We start from the raw sequence: 22,003 nt of genomic DNA on the forward strand, positions 1-22,003 counted from the left end.
AACATCACCCCCTCCTACTAACGGTAAAGACCTAGCTTCTGTACAGTAGCATGCATTTGTGTAAGTTAAATATCACATTGACTATCCCCTGTTTGGTTATTGAATAAGAGAAACAAATGCCAAATGGCATACTAAATGCCACCAAGAAAATACAGTCACCTGATGCGTCAGAGTGAGGATAGTAGGATACTAGTAGAGTCTGAAATTACTGTTTATGCATTGCACACTGCACAGTATGTCAGTTTTGTCACAACTTGCTTAGATAGTCTGTAATATAGGTATCATCTTGTGACATCTGTGCATCTTTGAAATCCTTCATTATGCAAATGTTAAACATAATGGTATTCACCAAGCCCACATTGGAACATCAATATATAAACAACAACCTGGAGACAGATAAAGAGGTAAAGAGAACTTCAGCTTAGATTAGCTCTGGCCAGGGGCACGGTGGCATAGTTGGTAGTGCTGTCGCCTCACAGCTAGAAGGTCCTGGGTTCGATTTCCGCTCAGGACGCTGTGGGTGCTGGCGGCGTGTTTCCTCCCCCGCGTCATCAGTGCCCATACCCGAAGGCGAGGTTGGCGAAAGGCCCTTTCTGTGTGGAGTTTGCATGTTCTCCCCGTGTCCCCTAGGGTAGGTACCCTCACAAAAACATGCAGTAATCCTGGTCTCTAAACTGCCTCCCCCTGGCCAGCCGGGGCGCCTGATGGAGGGGAAAGGAACTGGTTGGAATAACATGTTCCTTCCACGCGCTACGTCCAACCAGGGAAACTCCCCCCTGTCAGGTGTAAAGGAGCAACTTGGACACTCAGGCATGAAGGAAGCATGAGTTCAAGTCCGTTGCTCTCCCCAATGTCCCCATGTCCCCCATATATGGGGACTAGGTTGGCGGAGGGTGTGTAGAGCCCAGGATCACATTAGATAATTGACACAGGGGTGAAAAATGGGTTACAAAATCGTGGGATAAAAAAAAAAAAGATTAGCTCTGGCCAGGTAGTTTGTTGCCTTCATACAGAGTCCAGACTCTGACACTCTATATGCAGCATGTAGGCTATGTTTCAATTACTGTACCATCATTTTTATCATGCCATTCGGAGGACTTTACATGGTTAGCAAATGAATTATTGATTGTTAACAAAACATTACACTGTCTAGACAAACACCCACACACTCTAGTGTACACACATGCAGCAGGCGAACACAGAGAGCGAAACAGACTCAGAGAGAGACTTGCGTCCGTGATACCTTTTTGTACTTCTCTAGAGGAGGCTCGGCCCCCTCCTGTATTCCCTGTTCACTCATGAATTGAGTCGCCACACACAAGCTCAAACTCCATCCTATGATTTGCATATGACACGAGTCACACGACACCACTGTCATCGATCTGATTAAGAGACAACAATGACACAACCTACAAAGAGGAGGAGGCCACAGCCCAGCCATCATGGTGGTGTCAGGATAACAAACCCTATCCTAACAATGTCAATAATATAAGGACTAGAACAAACAGTAGCTGTATATCCTACGACTGCAAAGCTCTGGTAAAACAGTGCAGGATTAAGGTGCCAGCAGGACTTCTGTCTGACACCCAGTGGAGTAGGGCAAGGCTGTGAGGCCCGTGACCCCTGTCAAAAATAATATTGGGGTACCATCTCATCAGATGGTGGTCCGTGGCTCAAATGCAGAATAAATAATGAACCATGATATGATGAAAAGGGCAGAGACAAAGTAATACTCATCTCTAATGAAAAGCAAGAAGGCTTTAATTAGTGACGTCTACTTCCCTCCTGTGGCCAAAAAGCATAATGTCACTCTCCTAATGCACCCAACCAAGTTGTGTTTTCCAGGTGTATCGGTTTGGTTTGAAAATAGGCAATCTTCTGCTACAGTATGCTACATTCTACAAATATCGCCTGATTGTCTCCACCAGGCCGAAGGCATGGGGAGAGAGTATGTTTTGCACTCCGTCCGTGTGTGTGTGTGTGTGTGCGTGTGTGCGTCCTTCCTTCCGCTCACATGATTGGTCCGTTTCGAACAAAACGCCACAAATCACAAACACAGTGTGCAATTTCCGTGAAATTATACACGCACATTTCCACTAGGCCGAGGACGACATGCCACTCATTTCTTCCCCAAATCAGCCTCAAGGTGGCGCTATAACAGGCCAATTCCTGTTTTTAGCTATAACTGCATCGATCTGTATACAACTTATGTATGCGCACTCCCTAGAGGCCATGGAAAAACATTGTCCCTGCATCCCTCCACATCTGCCGGTTATAGCGCCACCATGAGGCCGATTTCTGCAAAACACATTGCTTATGTTAGTCGCACAGATTTCATCCAAATGTCACGCAAATCGGTACACATGATCTCTGTAGTCATGTGATGTTGGATTTCTCAGATTCTACACTGATTGGCTAACATTGCCTTCCAAAGTTTTCAGGAGTGGCCCGTTTTGTACGAAATGCTGCACATGTCCTGCTCATCCAGAATTCTATCCTCATGCTATGAGTGATCTGGCTCTGCATTTCCTCAACAAAATGAAGAAAATTGTTGCACAAAAAAATAACAAACAAAAAAACATTTATATTACTCCTAAACGTTTTGCCAAACATCTCACACAGTCCTATCCTCCTGGTGGAGACCTGTGCCCAGAAAGGGAACTTTTTCTAGTTATCATTATGTTCCCCCACCCCCCATCCTGACAATGAATTGAAATTGAGTAGTACTAGTAGCCATGAGGCATTCAATTTAGTTTGACTTAGTTCCACAGATAAAATTTGTGAAAATAGCCAAACTACAAGCTCACAACACCTTGCAGTGTGAGCAGTTGTAAGCTTGTAAGTTGGCTATTTTTCACAATGTTTGCCTCTTTCTTATGTAATATTTTACAATTTGACCAAACTGTAAAGTCCTTACATTGTAACTTTAGAAATGTGCAGATACCCATGATGGTTTGTTTACTGTTGAGTGACAATCATCTGGAGACCACCAAAAATCATTTGTAGACCCCGAGTTTGGGAACCACTGGTCTACACCTAGAGTAGGGTGAATGCCTGGAAGACTGGAAGACAGAAGGGTTAACTCAGGGTACTCACCTTCTTTAAAAAAAAGTAAACAGAGCAGCCATGCAGTGCTACACATCAGCTGAGCTTCTGGACGGGCATTCCATTTGAAATTGTAGCCCTTTATCCAGGCGAGGTTGACTGTCTTGCTCAGCCTCAGGGACACCTCCTCAGTCCTCACCTCAACACATTGCCAGGCCGTCAGGTCAGGGAATCCAACCTGTTTTTGATTAATTGAATACTATATTAACAGTTTGCATGGACAAGCAACCTGAAGCAAGTACAGTACAATATAAGGTAGGCTAGGCTAAAAGGATGAATCCAAGGAAAGCCTCTTTAGTACGCACAAAAGTTATTGTTACACTTTCACTGTTACACACATGGCGCTCTCGCTCGCTGTCTCGTTGTTTGCTGTATTTTATCGCCACCGTGTGGCTTACTTTACGCCATCCATCCGTCCATCCTTAGCAAATAAAATAAAACATGTTTTGCCAAGTTGTATTAATATTTGTATCTATATCGAGGCTGTTAATGTACTTTCACAAGTTTTCAAAGGTAAACAGTAAACACTAAAATGCCATACCAAACTCAAGAAACGAGAGGGCTACTTTACAGGCAATGCGTGTGGACACTGTCGTGCACTATCGAAGGACCCCAAACGGCCAACATGGCTGCGCCCGTGACAGACGCCGGGGAGTTTGAAAGCTGGCTCAATGATCGACTGGACAGCTTGGAAGTTGACCGAGAGGTGTACGGAGCGTATATTCTAGGGATCCTGCAAGAAGATGAGAGTGACGAGGAGAAGGGAGAGGCGCTGCAGGAAATATTATCCGCGTTTTTGGTGAATATCCACAGGCAGCGGCATCATGGCATGCCTTCCTCGGCTACTGCCAACAACAACACGTTGTTGTCTGGCTATAGACTCGCTTGTCTCTTAAACAAGTGATCATTCATTAGTTGTTGTGGTGATATTCAGTAGCATGACCATGTGTTGTCAAATGGGGTTCTTAGACTTATAATCTTGTCCCTTTTAGCTTGAGCTGTCAAGGCAGTCTGGCAGATTGTAGCAGGTGTACTGTTGACAGCGCAGCGTCCACTGATAGTCTATTATTAGCTTAAAGATGTATACCACTATTCGATGCAGTTATCTGTGCAGAATTATTTAAGATCTATATAGAAACATGCGTCTTAACCATCTTAGGTCGGTCCTAATCATAATCTGTAATGTCAACAGTCAGGAGGTGTCACATATGGTGCTGTTTGTGCTGGCTATTGCATTGAACAATCAAACAAACAAACAAAAACAGAATATCTAGTGTCTGGAAGTAACTGTCCTTTGTGTGCAGGAGGAGGAGGATGCTCTTGAAGACGTCTGCAGACAGATCATCAAGCAGTGGACAGATAGTCGTTCACGATCAAAGGGGGAGAGCGATGGTGATGGTATGAATTAATTAATTCCACCCATTTCAAACATTGATTTGTCTCTGTGATTAAGCTCTAACTATAATGTGGCCTCATATTTAAAACCTCAGGTGTTTTCTAATGCCAAGAACAAAGTTACTACATGTTTATTATAATATTATTTTTGTAAGCTTTTTGGTAAGCCAGGTGTTTTGTGTTTTTCCTGTTGCCATAGTTGAGGTACAGGCGATTGCCAGTCTGATAGAGAAACAGGCTCAGATTGTGGTTAAACCGAAGGAGGTTTCCGAGGAGTCCAAGAAGAGGAAAGAGGCACTCCTGGCTCAATATGCCAACGTCTCGGATGGAGAAGAATATCCTTTTGGTTTGATTTAAATGAGTCTTGCATTATCTCCCATCAGCACGATCAGTGTGTGTGTTTTAGATCAGTGGTTTTCAACCAGTGGTCCTTGAAGCGGTTCCAGGTGGTCCCCATCAGGTAAATGATGGATAGTTGGTAACCAAATGGAACTGTATAGATCTTTAACTCTTGAGAGTGTAAAATGAAACCAAAATGGTCCATTTTGGTTTCATGTTACGCTCTCAAGAGTTACATTATTGTTAAACATCGGCATTACTTCATTTGCAAGAATTCTACACAATTAGAGAATGTAGAAGAATTGTTATTTTGATCAACGGCAACAAAATATTTGTTAGTTTTGGTTCTGACTTCTGAGAGGCTAAATCTCATCAAATGGTGGTCCGTGGCTCAAATGCCGAATAAATAATGGGCCTTGAAATGAAAAGGGTTGAAAACCACTGTTTTAGATTATAGCAAAAATGTCACCAGCACTCCATATCTTATTTAGGTACTTTTGTATTCCGATCAGCCTGGGCAACATATGGCACTGACACATTGTGTCAGTGCCATAGTGACCAGGGTGAAACACAAAAAGCAGTCTGAGTAGGCAAGTCTGGCATGTACAATATACAGGCCTAGCTCCGAATGTCAACATTCTGTAATCCGATGGCTTTGCTGAAATGTCCGTGTCACATGCTGCCCATGACGATCAGAATAAAAGTACCTGAAGGACATATCACAAGTGCTGGAGATCTTTGTGCTTTGAGTCGTGTAATGCTAGATAAGAGACTAATCTGTGATTCTTGAGTCGTGCTTACATTCTTTATAAAAAAAATCTACTTTAGATTGTCATCTACCGGTATATAAGAAAATCACACCCGTGTGAACTGAGTGGTGTAAGGTCTTATATAACCTGTCTGACGTAATGAAATCATGTCTGATGTAATGAAATCACACCCGGGTGAACATAGCAACCATGCTCATTTTTTCTGCACAGACTAACAAAGCCAGTTGTAGGAGTGGTTTACACCACTCAAGGTGAACATAGCAACCATGCAAATTTTTTCTGCACAGACTAACAAAGCCAGTTGTAAGAGTGGTTTACACCACTCAAAAAAACATTTGGACAGGCTTTAATAAGTGTCTGTCAGTCTTTTCCTTGACATAAGCACGGAAGTTGAAGAAGAGGAGCCAGCAGGACCACCGTTTCCTAGTGATAAATGTATCCTTTCTAAAAACTGTGCTCTGCACAAGTGACCATGCAATAGTCTAATAGTGTTGTGTAAATAAATAATTAATGACAATTCAATAATTGACATCTCTTTAGTAATGTAAGTAATAAGTTCTATAACTATTGATTTCCGTTGCAACTGTCCTTCACTGGAAGTCTCAGCCTTGTTCAAGAACACCAACGTGGAGGAGGTCATGAACAGACAAAAGCAAAAACGAGATCAGGCTCGGGATGATTCTCAGAAGAAGAAAGAAACCGACAAGATGCAACGTGAGAAGGATAAACTAGCCAAGGTGGATAGAAAGGAGAAGGAGAAAAAGCGTACACAGAAAGGTGAAAAAAGAAGATAAAAGAAGAAAACTACACTTACGTACAGTTGGGTGCCACCGATATTGTCCCTTATCATTTGACCCATTTAGGCCTGACCTCAAAATTAAAAAAAAATCCTTCTAAATCCTCCAGTTTTCTGAAATAAATATTTTCACGATTTTTCAAAAATAGCAGACCTACAAGCTCGTAGCGCGCCACTCGGTGGCGCGCTATGAGCTTGTAGATCTGCTATTTTTCAATAGCTAAATTATAACAATGTTTAAAACACCAAAAGGGGTTCCCGCCCAAAATGGTTTAACTGTCCTTTTGCGCAGATCACGCAAACCTCAGCAAAAAGAAAAGGACAATATCGATGGCCTCCAACTGTACGTACCTTTTACGTACGTAAAAGGTTTTGTTACCAGAAAAAAATAAAAGGAACCGAGATGATGCCTCTTTTTATCTAAACCTCATTGAGACTTTTGTGGACAATTAATTAATTCGACTGTCTATAGATAACAATGTTTATGCTGATTGGGCTATTAATATTATTGAAGACTGTGGAAAACAAGGGACGAAGTTGCCAAACTGTACATGCCCCTTTTCTTTGTTCAGTAAAAAAATGTTATCCTTATGGTTTCAAGTCTGTCAATCTCATATTTTGAATATTGTAGCCAGTCAAGTAACAATGTCCCTTAAAATGATCAAAATAGTCATCAGCTGAAAAGTTCCAGTACACTTGGTTCCAATGCCTTCCTTGTGTCTGCACTCCTACATTTGTCAAAACACATGTTCATATCCGTTGTATTGTTTATTTTGCATCGGTTATATTTTACAAGTCTATGTACATTCATTGGTATGAGAATAAGAACAAAGCAATCTACCTTATACCTCAACTATATCATGTACTAGGATTGTGTGTTTTCAATGGGGTTCATTTCAACAGCTTTTCAAATAAAGAAACATTTTGAATATTACTTGCTTTATTGTTCAGTTGATGGAACAAAATTACTATGAGTAAACATTTAGAATTAATTTCAAACCAGAACATTAAAAACAGTTTGAAACAGCAGGGTTCATATCATTCAGAAAATCAAATGAATCCAGAAGCAGTGAGGTGATATATACACTGTATACTGGTGAACATTAAGATATGCCCTGAACCTGGCCTACACACTATTATAAAACATTACTCATTTAGATATCTTCTGAAAAGAATGTACTTTTCAAATGACAGTGAACACAATTAATTTCTCCTGAACAGTGGAGTTATAATGACAGATTAGTCTTCTACTTTGTTAAAGGAGGAAAAATGCAAAGCTAAAAGGTGGCTCATAAGAACAGGATATGATTCGGTTTAAGAACATCGGGACACACTACATTCAAATAAATAGTAAGTAAAAAACATTCACTTACTGTAAATGTTTAGCATAAATATGGCCAATAAATAAAGTAAAAGACTTATGTAGAATGATTCACATTAACACAATTAGATATGCTGTATGGCAGGGAAATCACATTTCACACAAACTCCTAATTAATTCAACTATTCACGATGATGTACTTGAAAGAGCTTAGATGAAGGCAATACTGTGTTCAGTGATAGCAACAGACCAGACAAACTATTTGATAAAAATCTACCGAACGGGGGCTGAATTTGAGCCAATTCATAATACAATTGAGATGTCCAGTCAAATGTATAGCCAAGGGATACAAATTGTTTTCAACTGTCATCTGCAGAGTTTAAATTTCAACATTGGCTTCCAGATTGAAACATTATGAATGCTTCATTTATTTTCATTTCAATCCATGTCAGAAATGTTATGCTCTGGGGGATGCTCCTTTTATGGCCTTTATTTAGGCTTGAATGCTGTTTTGCTTGGGCGATAAATATTTGATCAGCTTCCAATTGACTAGTTACAATCGCAAAATGTGAATTTTTCTCCACTGAGTCTCACTTTAATTTAACAATTTGGGTGTGTCTTGGTACAATTTAAAATGTGTCTGCTAAATTATTCCATAGAGCAACAGACTTTTCCCTGTGTTGCTCTCCTCACAAGCATCATCGCTGTCAACGGGGTAGTCAAGATGCTCAACTGATCTGGGCATGGTCATCTGGAGGGCACACCACAGCGCTGTGCGGGACGCCCTTGTGGTGCCACTCAAGTCCTTCAGTGCCATGGCCAGGAGTTGGAAGCCTGTCAGAAGGAAGCAATGTTTAGGACAAAAGCTGGGCAGTATCGTCATAACACTTATATTCAATGTCTCCGTTTGAATGAGCTTTGTCTAAACTTCCACAATGTACATCCCTGTTGGATGTCCTTATTTACTGAATTCTCAATAACTCGTGTTATAGGCATAGCAACTGAGAATGGAGCATAACTTTTATTTTGCTTTACGCAGAGATTAAAGCAAAAATAAATCTCACAGCAAACTGAAAATGTTGTTAGGCCAATGTGAGATTTATGAAATAGCGTGTGAAAGGAGCCAGGACTTGAATCTATGTTCACGTTGTTGTCTATATCTCGACACTTTTTCATGTTAATTATTTAAAATATTACATATAGATCATACTGATTCTGAACATTCAGTACATTGCCTGGCAGTGTTTCAGCTTGTTCTTAACATTGTGTTGAGCAGTTACCTCTGTCCTCTCCGAAAACAGTCCCTCCTGTATTGACATACTCCTCCTTGCGTCTGGCCCTGGTAATCCAAATAGCCTCATGATGTCTGTCAATCGCAGAGGTTATATCAGCATGGAATGGGATGCTGCGCAGACATTCCATTTGGCCAAGAAGGCTTGCCACCTTTGAAACAAAATAATTCATGTTACAAGTTGAAAAATAAATGAATAGGCCTATTATGCCTGGCCCCCCAGATGAATGTGCAACATTGTTTTCTGACTCAACAGTAACAGGGTATCTACACATTTCTAAAGTGACAATTTCAGGACTTTTTATACCTCGAAAATGAAAATAAATAAATAAAACATTACTGTTTGTGCGTCAAAAATAATCAACACCTAGGCTCTAATGCGTGTCACGGGTTCGAGTCCCAATTCCGACTACCTGCATGTCTCCAGTAGGCTTAAATTACCGCAAGACTACCAATATCACTTTAAAAACATAACATGACAAAATGAACCTGTTGGGTAGCACCATGGTAAATCAGGCTGATTTCTCACCGTAGCTTGTTCTCGCATCTGATCAGCAACGAGGCGGTCCACTCTTGAGGGATTTGGTGGTGACTTGGGCAGGAAGCTGTTGGTCACCACTGAAATCCGCTTCGCAGGAAATGTCTCAGTCAGGATGACTTCTGTCTGTAACAGAAAATATTAAGAGGTATTTATTTACCAATATGTCAAAGCAAAAGCGTCGACTATGAAATACAGTGGCGTCGACTCTTGAAATCTGTATCAAAATTAATTATACTTATCCTTGCTTACCTGCTTTCTCTCGGTCTCTAAACTCCTCCATTCCTCGTAGCATTTGTCCGAGTAGAAGTGAAGCTCACTCATAGGTCGTTCTTGGTTCTTCACCATGCTCGGGGACCTCAAGAGAGATGTCATGCCAGGATAAATCTCTCCTTGCCAGCCCATCAGGTCACTGGCATAGGGGTTGAATGATGTAAATTTTGTGTCTGGCATCATGAGAGGTGCATCACTTGTGTAGGTTAGAGTTGATCTAGAGTTGAAGTTAGGAGGCCTAAAAATAATCTGCCCAGAGCTCTGTCTTGGGTCACAAAGAGGATACATAAGAGGCAGCGATTGCAGTTTCTTCCTTGCACCGTTAGTGTTGTGTCCTCTGAATTGCTGAGGGTTGTACATGTTTCCCTGGTGGCACATGTTTTGTGGGAGTCCCTGCTTCCTGTCTCCATTGCTCATGTGGATGCTGTTGTGGGGCCTTGGGTTGCCATCAAAGCCCTGTGCAAGAAAAGCCTCTGCAAGAACGGCAGCTTTGAGCATTTTGTTCTTGTCCAGCTGCATCCCTGAGTCACTAGCAGCCCTCACCATGCTGTCCAGACCAATCCCCACCTGGTTCCTTCCTGGCCAGCAGCGAGTAGATGGCCCATCTCCATGACTGTATTCTTGAAACAGACCTCTCTGCAGCTGGTGGGAATTCTGAGATGCAAACTCAGGTACAGATGGCGATACAATTTTGGGCGGGTTAGAGGGCTCACAGGCGGCCATAGGTTGTTTGAGCTTGATATGGTCCTGGCTCTGTTGGCTGTGAATGTGATGCTCAGAGTGCTGGTTTACATTCATATTCAGGTTGAACGGGAGAGGGTTGCCATTTGGTGAGGCTATGTTATACTGTGATGAGTCAGTGGGATTAAACCATGGAGAATTGGGTTTTGGTTTCTGGAAGTATTCTGTGTTTTGAGGACCAAACCCATTTACATCCCCTTGGAATAGTTGCTTCCTCACTCCATTTCTTTCCCTCTGCCATGCCCCAAACTCTTCCAGCAACTCTCTTGGAATCTGCATTGTAGGGGCAGTGTGTGCTGACATTTCAGGGCTGGTGTATTTTCTTTGTTCAGCCAAGCTGTCTTCATAGAGCATCTCCATAGCCTGCCTCTTTGTGTTGTGAAGTTCTCTACCATGCAAGCTATCTTCTTTCCCGGCCATTACATTCTGAAAATGGCTGACAAATCTGTTGATTTCTTCTTGCTTGTGCTGCTCGTTTACAATGGGCATAATGCTGCTTCGTTCTGACTCTGAGGGGTCTTCGTCGTGAGGATCAACATACAGGCTGCTCATCTTGTTTTGAGGTGCAAAGCAATCACTTGTGGCAGGAACATTATTTATAGATTCACAATCTCCATTAGCTGATATGTAGTGATGTTCACTTGACCTCATCTTTGACAAGTAGGTGTGTGTGCCATTGGACATTGGTGGTAGACCTGGTGGCTTGGGCAATATCTGAGATTGAGAGGTGCAAGTGTCCTTGTCACCATTGCAAGAAGGAAAAGGCCACTGCTCACTGATTTCAAAGCCATTCAACTGCTGATATAACTCCTCAACACCATTGGCCATTGACTTCTCTTGCATGCCATTGAAAGGCTCAGGATGTGTATGGTTTGGAATTACGGCAGGGTGGGGATCTGTTTTTTCAAAATGACAATACTGCAGAACATCCTCTCTCAATGTATCGGGGGACCAGATAGACTTCCTAAAAGGACAGTGGAGAACTTTAGCATCTATGCAACCATATAAATTGGCAATTATCATGATTTGTATGACATGGCCATAGAACAAGACATCAAAAACAGGGTTTGTATGTATGCCTGCGTTTATATCCCATAATCTAGACAGAGGGACTGCACTGGAACTACTTTTTCTAACAACAACTGGGTAAGAGCAGATTGAGTAGGATAATTTTGGGTAATATTACATGAATGGTGTCTGCATTGATGTGAGTAGGATCATTATAGGCAACATTTATTCAATATTTCAAACGGTGTCCTTATTAATGTTTATATTTGAAGAGCAGTTTTGTTCTCAAACTACCCACTTAACTGAATCATTATCAAACTGCACACCTAGTTACTTACCTAAGCAGCTATAGACTATATTATGGGTTGGGAAGAAATGCCACCCTAACAGGGTGGCATTTCATTAATAGCTAAATGGCTGCCGTGTGAATATATTGGACATGGAGGCCAAACAAACCAAGTATGTAGCACATTCTATTAAATTAACATGAATTTCTTACCAAAAGTTACTTTTTACCAAATTACTTTTTTTATCACTAGCGAAATGGCCCACAAATTAAACTTTTTTTCAATACATTCAGCCCTTACCCTTCTGTGAAGTATTTGTCCAAGGAATTAGTGCCCTCCAATATATTGGACACAAGTCCATTTGGACCAGTCCCCTGTTCAGTTTCATCATCGATATTCCTTGAAAGAAAGAAAGAAAGAAAGAAAGAAAGAAAGAAAGAAAGAAAGAAAGACATATTAGAAAGAAATATTACAAAAATATTTCTTACACCATGTTATTACAGGCGAATTATTATTTGAGAATTTCTGTGCAATAATTAGTACCAAGCACCAAGTTCACAATGTCCAGTTTGAAACTCCAGTTATTTTTAGCACTTTTTTTTAATTTGTCAAGTACAAAATGTCAATATTCTTTCCTGAAACTTTATTATAGTTGGATGAATACCTCTTAATGGTCTTCTTAGCATATTGAATTAGTTGGTAGGGGTCGTCATCATCAGGATTTCGAGACCAGGGTACATAGGTGTCCTGTTCTGGCAGAGAGCCATTGGGAATTGGAGTGAAGGCATTTGCCAGATTGCCATTGATTCCCATAACTCCAATTGTTGTACTGGTCTGTAATAGGCAAAGAGCTTGTTTAGATTCCTATAAAAGTTGAGTAACAGTGTTCAAGGATGCAAAACTTGTACAAATGATTTACAAGACATCTCTGCTTCCTTGCAGCCCTGCTGCTTGAAGGAAGTTCTGACCACTTTGAACCTGGTGTCCTTATTGGACATGTTGTACATGTACTGGCTTATATTACAACATTAAAAAAAAAAACCTGATAATGATCTATAAGCTCAGAGAGGTCAGCTTGGAGCTCAGAGTATAAAATAGAGCTTGTCTTAAATGGTCAAAAATCATATATGATGTTTTAGCAGTCATCGATCATCATTTGAGCACAAAGATCTCAGAAAAACTGATGGAAAGGAAACTGTTTAGCCTAAATTTACTTTGCTGATGTTTGCAAAATGATTCATAACCTTAAGAAGACCTATTGTGTCGAAATGTTAGTGAAACATTAACATTACAAATGAATGGACAAATGTACATCTGTCATTTTGCTAAGTTAAGGTGACATTTTAGCCACGTTTGGAACCTCACTCTCCACGAGTCCACGCCATCTTACTTACCTCATGACGCTTGGATGAAAAGAGAGAATACTGATCAAACGCCATCATCATGGCTTCTCTTCTTAACCTTATCGAGTTCGGAGTTATTGCATCATTGACCTGGTCAAACAGAAGCGGACAATTTGGTTATTTATAACAGCTTTAATAGTCACATATTTGCAATGTGGTGGATTTCCTATAAATGTGCAGTACAAAAGTTAACCTCGATCGATCGGAATAGGGTGTTCAGGGTTGAAATGTACATTCGCCCACATGGATGGCCTAGCTAGCTGATCTGCCCTACAGTACAAAGCCAAAGAGCAGTAGCTACGGGGAAGAATGGCTTATATTTTGGGTTTAAAAGTGTTTCAACTGGTCAGCCAAAGAAATAACGGGAAATAAGTGATATTACACCAATTGTAAATATGTTCTTGATGCAATTGTTTATCCCCCAAAATCACGAAGGCTATTAAATTTGACTTATAGGGATACACAAATAAGTCGGTGTGTCCAAAGCCATGCACCATCTTGACTTCTAGTCAACTTTAACAAGTAAGATGTTTCAATTGATATTAACATCAGCCATGTTTTCTCCATGCACGGGCCGACCGAAAACGTTTTGGGGCGAGGTGTAACCCATCGTGTATTTAAAAAAAAGTGCACAATTGTTTATTTTATCGGATAAAATGTCAATGGAAAAATCCACTCCATCCTTACCTGATGAAAATTAGTCCATCCGCCTCGCGCCGAACCCGCGAACTGAAGTAAGGAGATACTTTCCCACGATCATCACGATGTCCCTGTGGGGGATGGGATGGGACGGCATGGCAACCAATCACGTTACCGCACCGCCCTATCAAGTTCAGCCTAGGTCAAGATGCTTAAACTTCGTATAGTGGTTTTCAACCAGTGGTCCGGGGACCACCAGTGGTCCTTGAGGGGGTTCCAGGTGGTCCCCAGCTAAATGATGGAGAGTTGGTAACCCGTAAGGGTCCATTTGGTATCATTTTACAGTCTCAAGAGTTAAATTGTTGTTAAACATCTGCATTAGTTAAGTTAATTTACAAGAAGTCTACACAATTAGAGAATGTAGATTGTAGAAGTCATGTTTGCCTGTATCTGGTACCAATCAAGTACAACATCAATGACAATACAATACAGCATGGAATTGTGGACATATTCTTTAGTTTTGGGTCTGCACGGTGGTCCGTGGCGCCTCAAAATGAATCTGCCTTGATATGAGTAGTAGACTACTACTACTACTACTGCTTATATTATAGTTATAGGCCTATATACGACGGTGTCGCGCGCCAAAAGAACAGAGATCTAGAATACGCCTAGCTATTACTAGATCTGGTCTTTATAACAACGAACGAGCAGTTGTTAGCTTAGCTTTATCTGTTCTTTTTGGCAAATATGTCGTTACAGTCGTTCCTCTACAAAGCAGTGTGGGATGAAATGAAACTGCATAATCCCCAGCAAAACCTACAAAACCCCCAAAACCAGCTACAAAGACATATGGTCATTAGTTATTAAAAACGATGCTAAACTTTAAAACAGATTATTTTTGTAATATCAACCTGGGAACCCATCGACAAAAAGGGGGGAAACAGCAGTTTCTCTGCTGTTTGTTTAGCGCAGCTCGGAATCTGTTTTTGAGGGATTATGATAAAGTAAAATAACATGAATTAAAAAGGCAGCCTTGTGTGTGTGTGTGTGTGTGTGTGTGTGTGTGTGTGTGTGTGTGTGTGTGTGTGTGTGTGTGTGTGTGTGTGTGTGTGTGTGTGTGTGTGTGTGTGTGTGGGCGTGCGTGCGGGGGGTCCAAAAACACCCATGGTCGTCATATTTAGGGGTGGGATGATTCAAGGCTCCATCTGCCGATGGGGAACTTGAAACAGTCTCATCTGGCACATGCAGTGGTGTGATCAGCGGCACACACACACACACACACACACACACACTGCTGCACAAAGGATCAAAGACAAGTTAACAACAGCGAGCCAACCTGGTGAGGAGTAAAAAAGGATATAATTTCTTCACAAACGGGACAGATATGTTGCTGCTACAAAGGTCCTGATTCTACACGCCAAAGTAGGCTGTTTTTATTTGAAACTGTTGAAACCATAATATAGCACAAAACTGAAAGCATCCTTGTGAAAATGAACTTTTGTCAAAGTTGGACCTTTGCATTCTTTCTAACGTCGCCTCTGGTGACATCGGCACATTACCAAGGGGACAACGGGATTGTTACGCCAGAACATGGATTTTGCCAACCTATTTCAATACCACTATGTACGGACATAGCCTACAATCAGACCATTATGCCCAATTTAGTGGGCCATTACAACCAAGAGGACGCTGGACTCGAGGTGCATCAGTTTTACCCCCTGGTCAAGGTACAGTGTTCGCCGGAGTTAAAGTTCTTTCTGTGCTCAATGTATGCGCCAGTGTGTACAGTGTTGGAGAGAGCAATCCCCCCGTGCCGCTCCATCTGCGAGAGGGCGAAGCATGGCTGCGAGGCGCTCATGAACAAGTTTGGCTTTCAGTGGCCGGAGCGTCTCCGGTGCGAGAATTTCCCCGTTTTGGGACACGATCACATTTGCGTGGGCCAAAACGACTCATCATCCTCCTCCTCCACTGCCACTGTTCCGCCCGTGGTTCACATGCCGGTCCCTGGAACCCCGGGCGTCCGTGTCTACTCCTCCACAGCTGACAAGCCATTCCAGTGTCCTTCCGTCCTCAAGGTCCCCTCTTATCTAAATTATAAGTTCCTGGAAGAGACTGACTGTGCGGCCCCATGTGAACACTCAAGGAGTGGGGGTTACATGTTTTTCAATGACAAGGAGATATACTTTGCACGTTTATGGATTCTTATTTGGTCAGTACTTTGCTGTGCATCCACCCTGTTCACTGTCACCACCTACTTGGTGGATATGCAGCGTTTCCAATACCCAGAGCGGCCTATCATCTTCTTGTCAGGGTGTTACACCATGGTCTCCATAGCCTACATAGCCGGCTACTTTCTGGGGGACAAGGTGGTGTGCAATGACAGTTTCATCCCTGAGGGTTACAAGACCGTTGTCCAAGGCACTAAGAAGGAGGGCTGCACCATCCTATTCATGATATTCTATTTCTTTAGTATGGCCAGCTCCATCTGGTGGGTCATCTTGTCTTTGACCTGGTTCCTAGCAGCGGGCATGAAGTGGGGCCACGAGGCCATCGAAGCCAACTCCCAGTACTTCCACCTGGCGGCCTGGGCCGTGCCCGCGGTCAAGACGATCAGCATCCTGGCCATTGGGCAGATCGAAGGCGACGTGCTCAGTGGTATTTGCTTCATCGGCGTCAGCAACCCGGACCCCCTGCGTGGCTTCGTGTTGGCCCCACTCTTCATCTACCTCTTCATTGGGACCTCCTTCCTGCTAGCCGGCTTCGTGTCGCTGTTCCGCATCCGCACCATCATGAAGCATGACGGCAGCAAGACTGAGAAACTGGAGCGCCTCATGGTGCGGATCGGCGTCTTCAGCGTGCTGTACACCGTCCCCGCGACTATCGTCATCGCCTGTTTCTTCTACGAGCAGGCGTTTCGGCATCAGTGGGAGCGCAGCTGGGTGAGCCATAACTGTAAAAGCTTGGCCATCCCCTGTCCCGCACAGGGTGCTCCACGCATGACCCCTGACTTCACCGTCTACATGATCAAATATCTCATGACACTCATAGTAGGCATCACCTCTGGATTCTGGATTTGGTCTAGCAAGACGCTGCACGCCTGGCACAAGTTCTACGTTAGGTTCACAAATGGCAAACATGGAGAGACTGCGGTGTAGCGTGACACCAATCCATGGGACATCTTTCATATTTTATCAGAACTTATGTGGCGTTGATGTTGTACATAGTGTGCATGCTGCTCACCGAGTGAGAGTTCACACAAAAGACAGGCTTTAAAAACACAAACTGTCTGAAACACAAACAAACATGGATACGGGTGCCATGTGCTGAAATACTCTCCTCATATCCCTCATAAACTTACTGTGAGCCTGAATTGAACTGACAGGCTGTGACAGCAGTGATGGCCATGTAGGATTTGTATTGTATTTATATGTATTTAAAGAAAGTAAGAAAAAGTTCTTAGTGGATAATGTGCTTGTTTCACATTTGCACTGAAAGAATATCACATAGACTCCCTGTCCTTTTCATCATATCCTGGCAATTGATAAGAAAACATTCCTGTTAACTTTGCCTTTTCTATAGGGCTCCCATTTAATGTTCATTTGGTTGTTTGATCTTAAATTCCTCATAAAGAAACAGTAACAGTTTGCATATGTAAACATTTTTTGTCTCTGTATATGTAATGCCCGGGATTCGAACTCAGGGCTCCCACGTGAAAGTCCAATATCTTAACCACTAGACCAAAGGGATACCCCTCTGGACTGGGGGAGATATTAGACTTTTGAGGCCATCAGGCAGAGGCTCTGGGCCACTGCTACATACACACGTAGGCCATTTCATTACACAGTAGTAATATATTGCAAATAGCAAAAGGCTGTAATGTGCCTCTGTCTCAATTCCGCTTTTTGGAAACTGTTTCCTCTACATCTGATTCTGAACTATATATTATCTTTGTTTGTGCATGCTGCAATAATGCCTTTGAAAATGTTTTTGAATTTGAGTCACACCTAAGCATCTGGTGGACTGTGTAGCAGGCCAATGAAGTCTAGACAATTACAATCCTTTTTCCTTTTTATTGCTTTATACCTCTATTATCCCTTCTTTCCTTAAAACTACAAATGATGGAAGCTTGTAAAAAAAATTACCCACTTTTTGACACTTGTAAACCCATGATGTAATGTGACAATAAAGTCGGCGTTTAATTCCTCAGAGAAACGGGCTAATATGTAATCAAAGTCAAACCTCATCTTTCTGCATTCAGATGTTCATATGTTTGCCTTTTCATAATTTAAGATTTGTTTGGCACAATACAATTATTGTTCCCAGTTCCCAACTGATTTTAGCACCACAAATGCTAAATGGACATCAATGTAATCTTCACTGAACCTAAAATGGGTTTGATTTTACCAGAATTTGCCTCTAAAGTGTGTGTGTGTGTGTGTGTGTGTGTGTGTGTGTGTGTGTGTGTGTGTGTGTGTGTGTGTGTGTGTGTGTGTGTGTGTGTGTGCGTGCGCGTGCGTGCGTGTGTGCGTGCGTGTGTGTGCAGGGTGTGACAGTTTAGTCATCATGTCATGTTTGTCAAGAGAAACTTAAGGGGCATTCAGTGCTGCATTTTTAAGTTGTCTGAAGTCACTGTATGGTGCATGCAGTGTCAAATTGGAATCCCCTGACTGATACATGGCTGAAATCTATCTGTGTGATGTCATGAACTAGACTAGAAGCAATGCAGAAAGTAGATACTCTTCTAGTCCCAGCACAGTCAGTGGCTCTGGGCTACAAGTAGGTACTTGAGGAATACTTGTCCCCAGACATACTGCATGTAGTTACAGGACATATTTAGCGGGTGTCTGCAATACATTGAGTGCTTTAAATTTGAAGGCCTATATTTATTGAACTGCAATAGTTTCAACAGAGTAAAAAGAAGGGAAAAATCACAACCGTGTGAAGTGAGTGGTGCAACTCAGTCTGAGGGTCACCGGGGGGTCCCCGGAAGTTCCAGACCCACAGGAACGCGGCCAGGGTGCCAGCCCGGTTCCAGCGAGCTGCGGCGTGTCCGAAACGGTCGAGAAATGACAGTTACCGTGTGGGGGTCCCCGGAACGTGCCCAGGGGGCCAGCCCGGTTCCGGCGAGCCGCCCCGCGTCCGGAATGGTTGAGAAATGACAGTTACCGTGTGGAGGCCCCTTTACTGTGTAACACCCCAAATCATCATATACCGGTATACAGTTAATATGTGTGTGTGTGTGTGTGTGTGTGTTAGGCTGCGCAACAGTGACACTTGGTTGTGAAAACGAACCAAAAGCTATTTTCGTGCTTGGACAGACCCAGCCAGCCAGCCAGCCAGCCAGGGACAGACCCAGGGACACACATAGCTGTATATAGCACTCAAAAAGTTGTCTTTCTTGTCTCCATGTAGGGTTGAGCAGAGTTCTGCACATTAACAACAGAAAGGTTGGTAAAAGATTGTGTTTTAGGGGGAAATCCACTAAATCTATCTGTCTCTTTTATCTATCTGTCTATCCCCCCTCCCCACTGGACAGTGGTGGACAAAGTACTTAAGTGGTTGATTCATAATGTACTTTTTACCTTCCAAGATATGTCGCAGAGTCAAAAGTACAACATCTGTCTTTGACCTGTTAGTGAAAGTATTGAAAAATACACTCAAGTAAAGTACATGGTACTCAAGATATTTACAGTACGAGTAAATAATGTACTTTGTTACTGTCCACGACTGCCCCTGCTGCAGCAGCCCTCCTCTCCATCTCTCTTTCTGCTCAGATGAATGAATGGATGGAATGTGAGTGAGAGTCCAGTGACAGACAGTCTCCTGTGCGCTGCTCGCTTCAAAGGGCCGCTGAAACCCGACGAGGTCCCTGTAAACAGTACCGCCTGGCCCGAAGGCCCGCTTCCTGCGCTTAACTCAACTTAATGGCTGGCTTGTTTGGCTTTGCAGTGAAGCGGGGAGACAAATGGACTAGCTAGGAGAGTGAAGGAGAAGCGGGATGTTTGTGGGTGGGGTGCTGGAGGTAAAATGAGTGAAATTGTCTCAGTGCACACAGGGGAGGAAGAAATTGGAGGGAGGAATGGAAAATTCTGTGTAATTTGGCTGCTTTTGTCTCTCTCTAAGGAAAAACAACAAAGAAAGGGGGAAAGGGGGGATTTTGTGAAGCTATTGGAGAAAGAAAATCTAATGGAATCAGATTCCCAGATTAATTTATCAGAGTTTCACTTTTGCCAGTAAATTCCCTTTTATGTTAAATATTCTAATGTCTTTATACCATCATAATTTGGTTATGGAAATTACACAGAAACTCTGGACTGGAGTTTGATGTGTAGCCTACATGGAAGGCAGACGTGGCTTTTGGAAGGTTATGTATACAACTTATTATTATACTGTATGTCATAATTAGCTGACCTGGCTATATCAAAGTGAAATCATTAAATAGCCCAAAAAGGGGTTGATGTCTTATGAGTCAGATGTTTAGGCTACTGCTTTTTTAAATGATTGAGGCCGTGCACCTAACCTCTCTTGATTTTGGATCTCAGTTAAAGCATGCGGTTTCCTCTCGCTTGGGGGCAAGAAGGGACAAGCCAAGACTGAGGCGAGGCAGAAAATGTTGATAATATGGAGCCAATCATCATTGGAAGAAGGGGTGTTTGTCAGATGTGTGTTTTTTGGAACCATTGTTCATGCCTGTAAATGGACTGTAAAAATATACATGAATGAAGTAAAATTAGGGGGGGGGGGGGGGGGGGGTGAGACCTATAGCAGCACCAGTGCTCTGAAGTCTGAAGCTGGATTAAGCATATTATACTAACTATAGTGCAATATTTGAGATTATCCAGAACACAGTACTACATCTATTGCTGCGCTTCTCCTTTGAAATCCCAACAGGAAGTGCAATATGTTCCCTATCCCTCTCCTATCATTTATTCCAGAGGCAGCCACTTTGAAGTGGGAGTGAGACAAGAGAGTTGGCAGGAGATTGGAGGTTCAAAATTTGTGCATTTAGTTTCAACGGTTGATACAGGCTATCTAGACACAAAATGCTTGTCCCCGAATCCCTGTACAACATTCATACAATACACTGAAGTTTTTTTGTCTTTTGGATCCACTAAATGTAAACGTCCATGAAAGAAGTCCCAGATATACGCAATTTTACGTTTCTTGGTCTGTCTTGTGGGGCGAGAAGAAACCTATTTAAGGCCTAATCACTAAGGATTGCTCTTGGTCATATTCAAAAAAATGTTCCAGTCTTCTGCATAACATCAACAAAGAAAATGCTACATGGAAAACACTCCATTACAACTATTTGCGGTTTGTGTAGTTTTGTGAGTTTAGCTTCGGTTTACGTTATTTTTAGATTAACCAATCTGCCTATTAATAAAGCATAACAATTCACTAATGTAGATATAGTGTAGCTGCATTAAATATTCATTAAGAAAACAATTACATTAGATAGGCCTACTGTATTTGAGATTTTGTTTGAGTTATACAATCGTAATTGCTTTAAAAAATATGGTTGTGTATACTGTGTATTAGATTAATTTGCACAAATAAAGAAATAATACCAGTTCATATCTTGGAGGGAGGGGGCCCTGAACCAATTGTGGGGCCCCAGCATCTGTATTAAGATATTTCATGTAGGGCGAAAACAGAAAAGACAATAGAATAGACTAGAGCCCTGAGGGACTCCACTCAACAACGTATGGGGTTTGTGATTAAACAAGTGTTGACAAGTATGATCCTATAATTCCATGAAATCTAGCATTCAGATACCAATTATTTGAGAAACGTAAAACCATGCCCTGTCTGTATAGGGCAGGCTATGTACTTCAATTTACTATAATTTAACAAGTACTACCTTGTATGTCAAAACACAAGTAAACACTTCCCAAAAAACTCCCACTGTCTTCAGACTTCAGCCTATTTCATGAATTAAAAATAGAAAAGAGGGCTGAATTTAAGTATCTGAGAAAGAATTGCCATTCTGACTGATCTTTTTTATTTTTTTGTAAATGTGTGGAAAGTACAACCGCACAATATATTACAATAATTGAATGATTAGAGTGTAATACAATGATGTTTGGGCAACTTTTG

At 42.1% G+C, this 22,003-nt stretch overlaps 3 protein-coding genes across 3 annotated transcripts; 2 read left to right on the forward strand and 1 right to left on the reverse strand.

The window, feature by feature from the left end:
* The first annotated feature begins 3,688 nt into the window (after nt 1-3,688).
* ccdc43 (coiled-coil domain containing 43) lies at nt 3,689-7,334 on the forward strand. The gene is made up of 5 exons (XM_079520645.1): nt 3,689-3,904; nt 4,410-4,503; nt 4,700-4,835; nt 5,995-6,044; nt 6,216-7,334. The coding sequence occupies exons 1-5, from the start codon at nt 3,731-3,733 to the stop codon at nt 6,401-6,403; spliced, it is 642 nt and encodes a 213-aa protein (XP_079376771.1). The 5' UTR covers nt 3,689-3,730; the 3' UTR covers nt 6,404-7,334.
* A 155-nt stretch (nt 7,335-7,489) lies between these two features.
* moto (minamoto) lies at nt 7,490-10,626 on the reverse strand (the record flags this gene model as incomplete). Its single annotated transcript, XM_079520854.1, has 4 exons — nt 7,490-8,560; nt 9,007-9,169; nt 9,547-9,681; nt 9,808-10,626. 4 exons carry the CDS (start codon nt 10,624-10,626, stop codon nt 8,370-8,372), a joined length of 1,308 nt encoding a protein of 435 aa, XP_079376980.1. The 3' UTR covers nt 7,490-8,369.
* A 4,599-nt stretch (nt 10,627-15,225) lies between these two features.
* Nucleotides 15,226-18,112, forward strand: fzd2 (frizzled class receptor 2). The gene has a single exon (XM_079520644.1). It carries the CDS (start codon nt 15,397-15,399, stop codon nt 17,059-17,061), a length of 1,665 nt encoding a protein of 554 aa, XP_079376770.1. The 5' UTR covers nt 15,226-15,396; the 3' UTR covers nt 17,062-18,112.
* The last annotated feature ends 3,891 nt before the right edge of the window (nt 18,113-22,003 follow it).

This window comes from Electrona antarctica (genome assembly GCF_951216825.1).
Source record: "Electrona antarctica genome assembly, chromosome: 14".
NCBI classification, from domain to species: Eukaryota; Metazoa; Chordata; class Actinopteri; order Myctophiformes; family Myctophidae; genus Electrona; species Electrona antarctica.

What these genes read in the sequence shown, in the direction of transcription:
- fzd2 (XM_079520644.1), top strand. Translation starts at nt 15,397, where the DNA reads ATGAACTTTTGTCAAAGTTGGACCTTTGCATTCTTTCTAACGTCGCCT.
- ccdc43 (XM_079520645.1), top strand. Translation starts at nt 3,731, where the DNA reads ATGGCTGCGCCCGTGACAGACGCCGGGGAGTTTGAAAGCTGGCTCAAT. An exon ending in AAATATTATCCGCGTTTTTG is followed by an intron (nt 3,905 to 4,409) that starts GTGAATATCCAC and finishes CTTTGTGTGCAG; the next exon opens with GAGGAGGAGGATGCTCTTGA. An exon ending in GGGGGAGAGCGATGGTGATG is followed by an intron (nt 4,504 to 4,699) that starts GTATGAATTAAT and finishes CTGTTGCCATAG; the next exon opens with TTGAGGTACAGGCGATTGCC.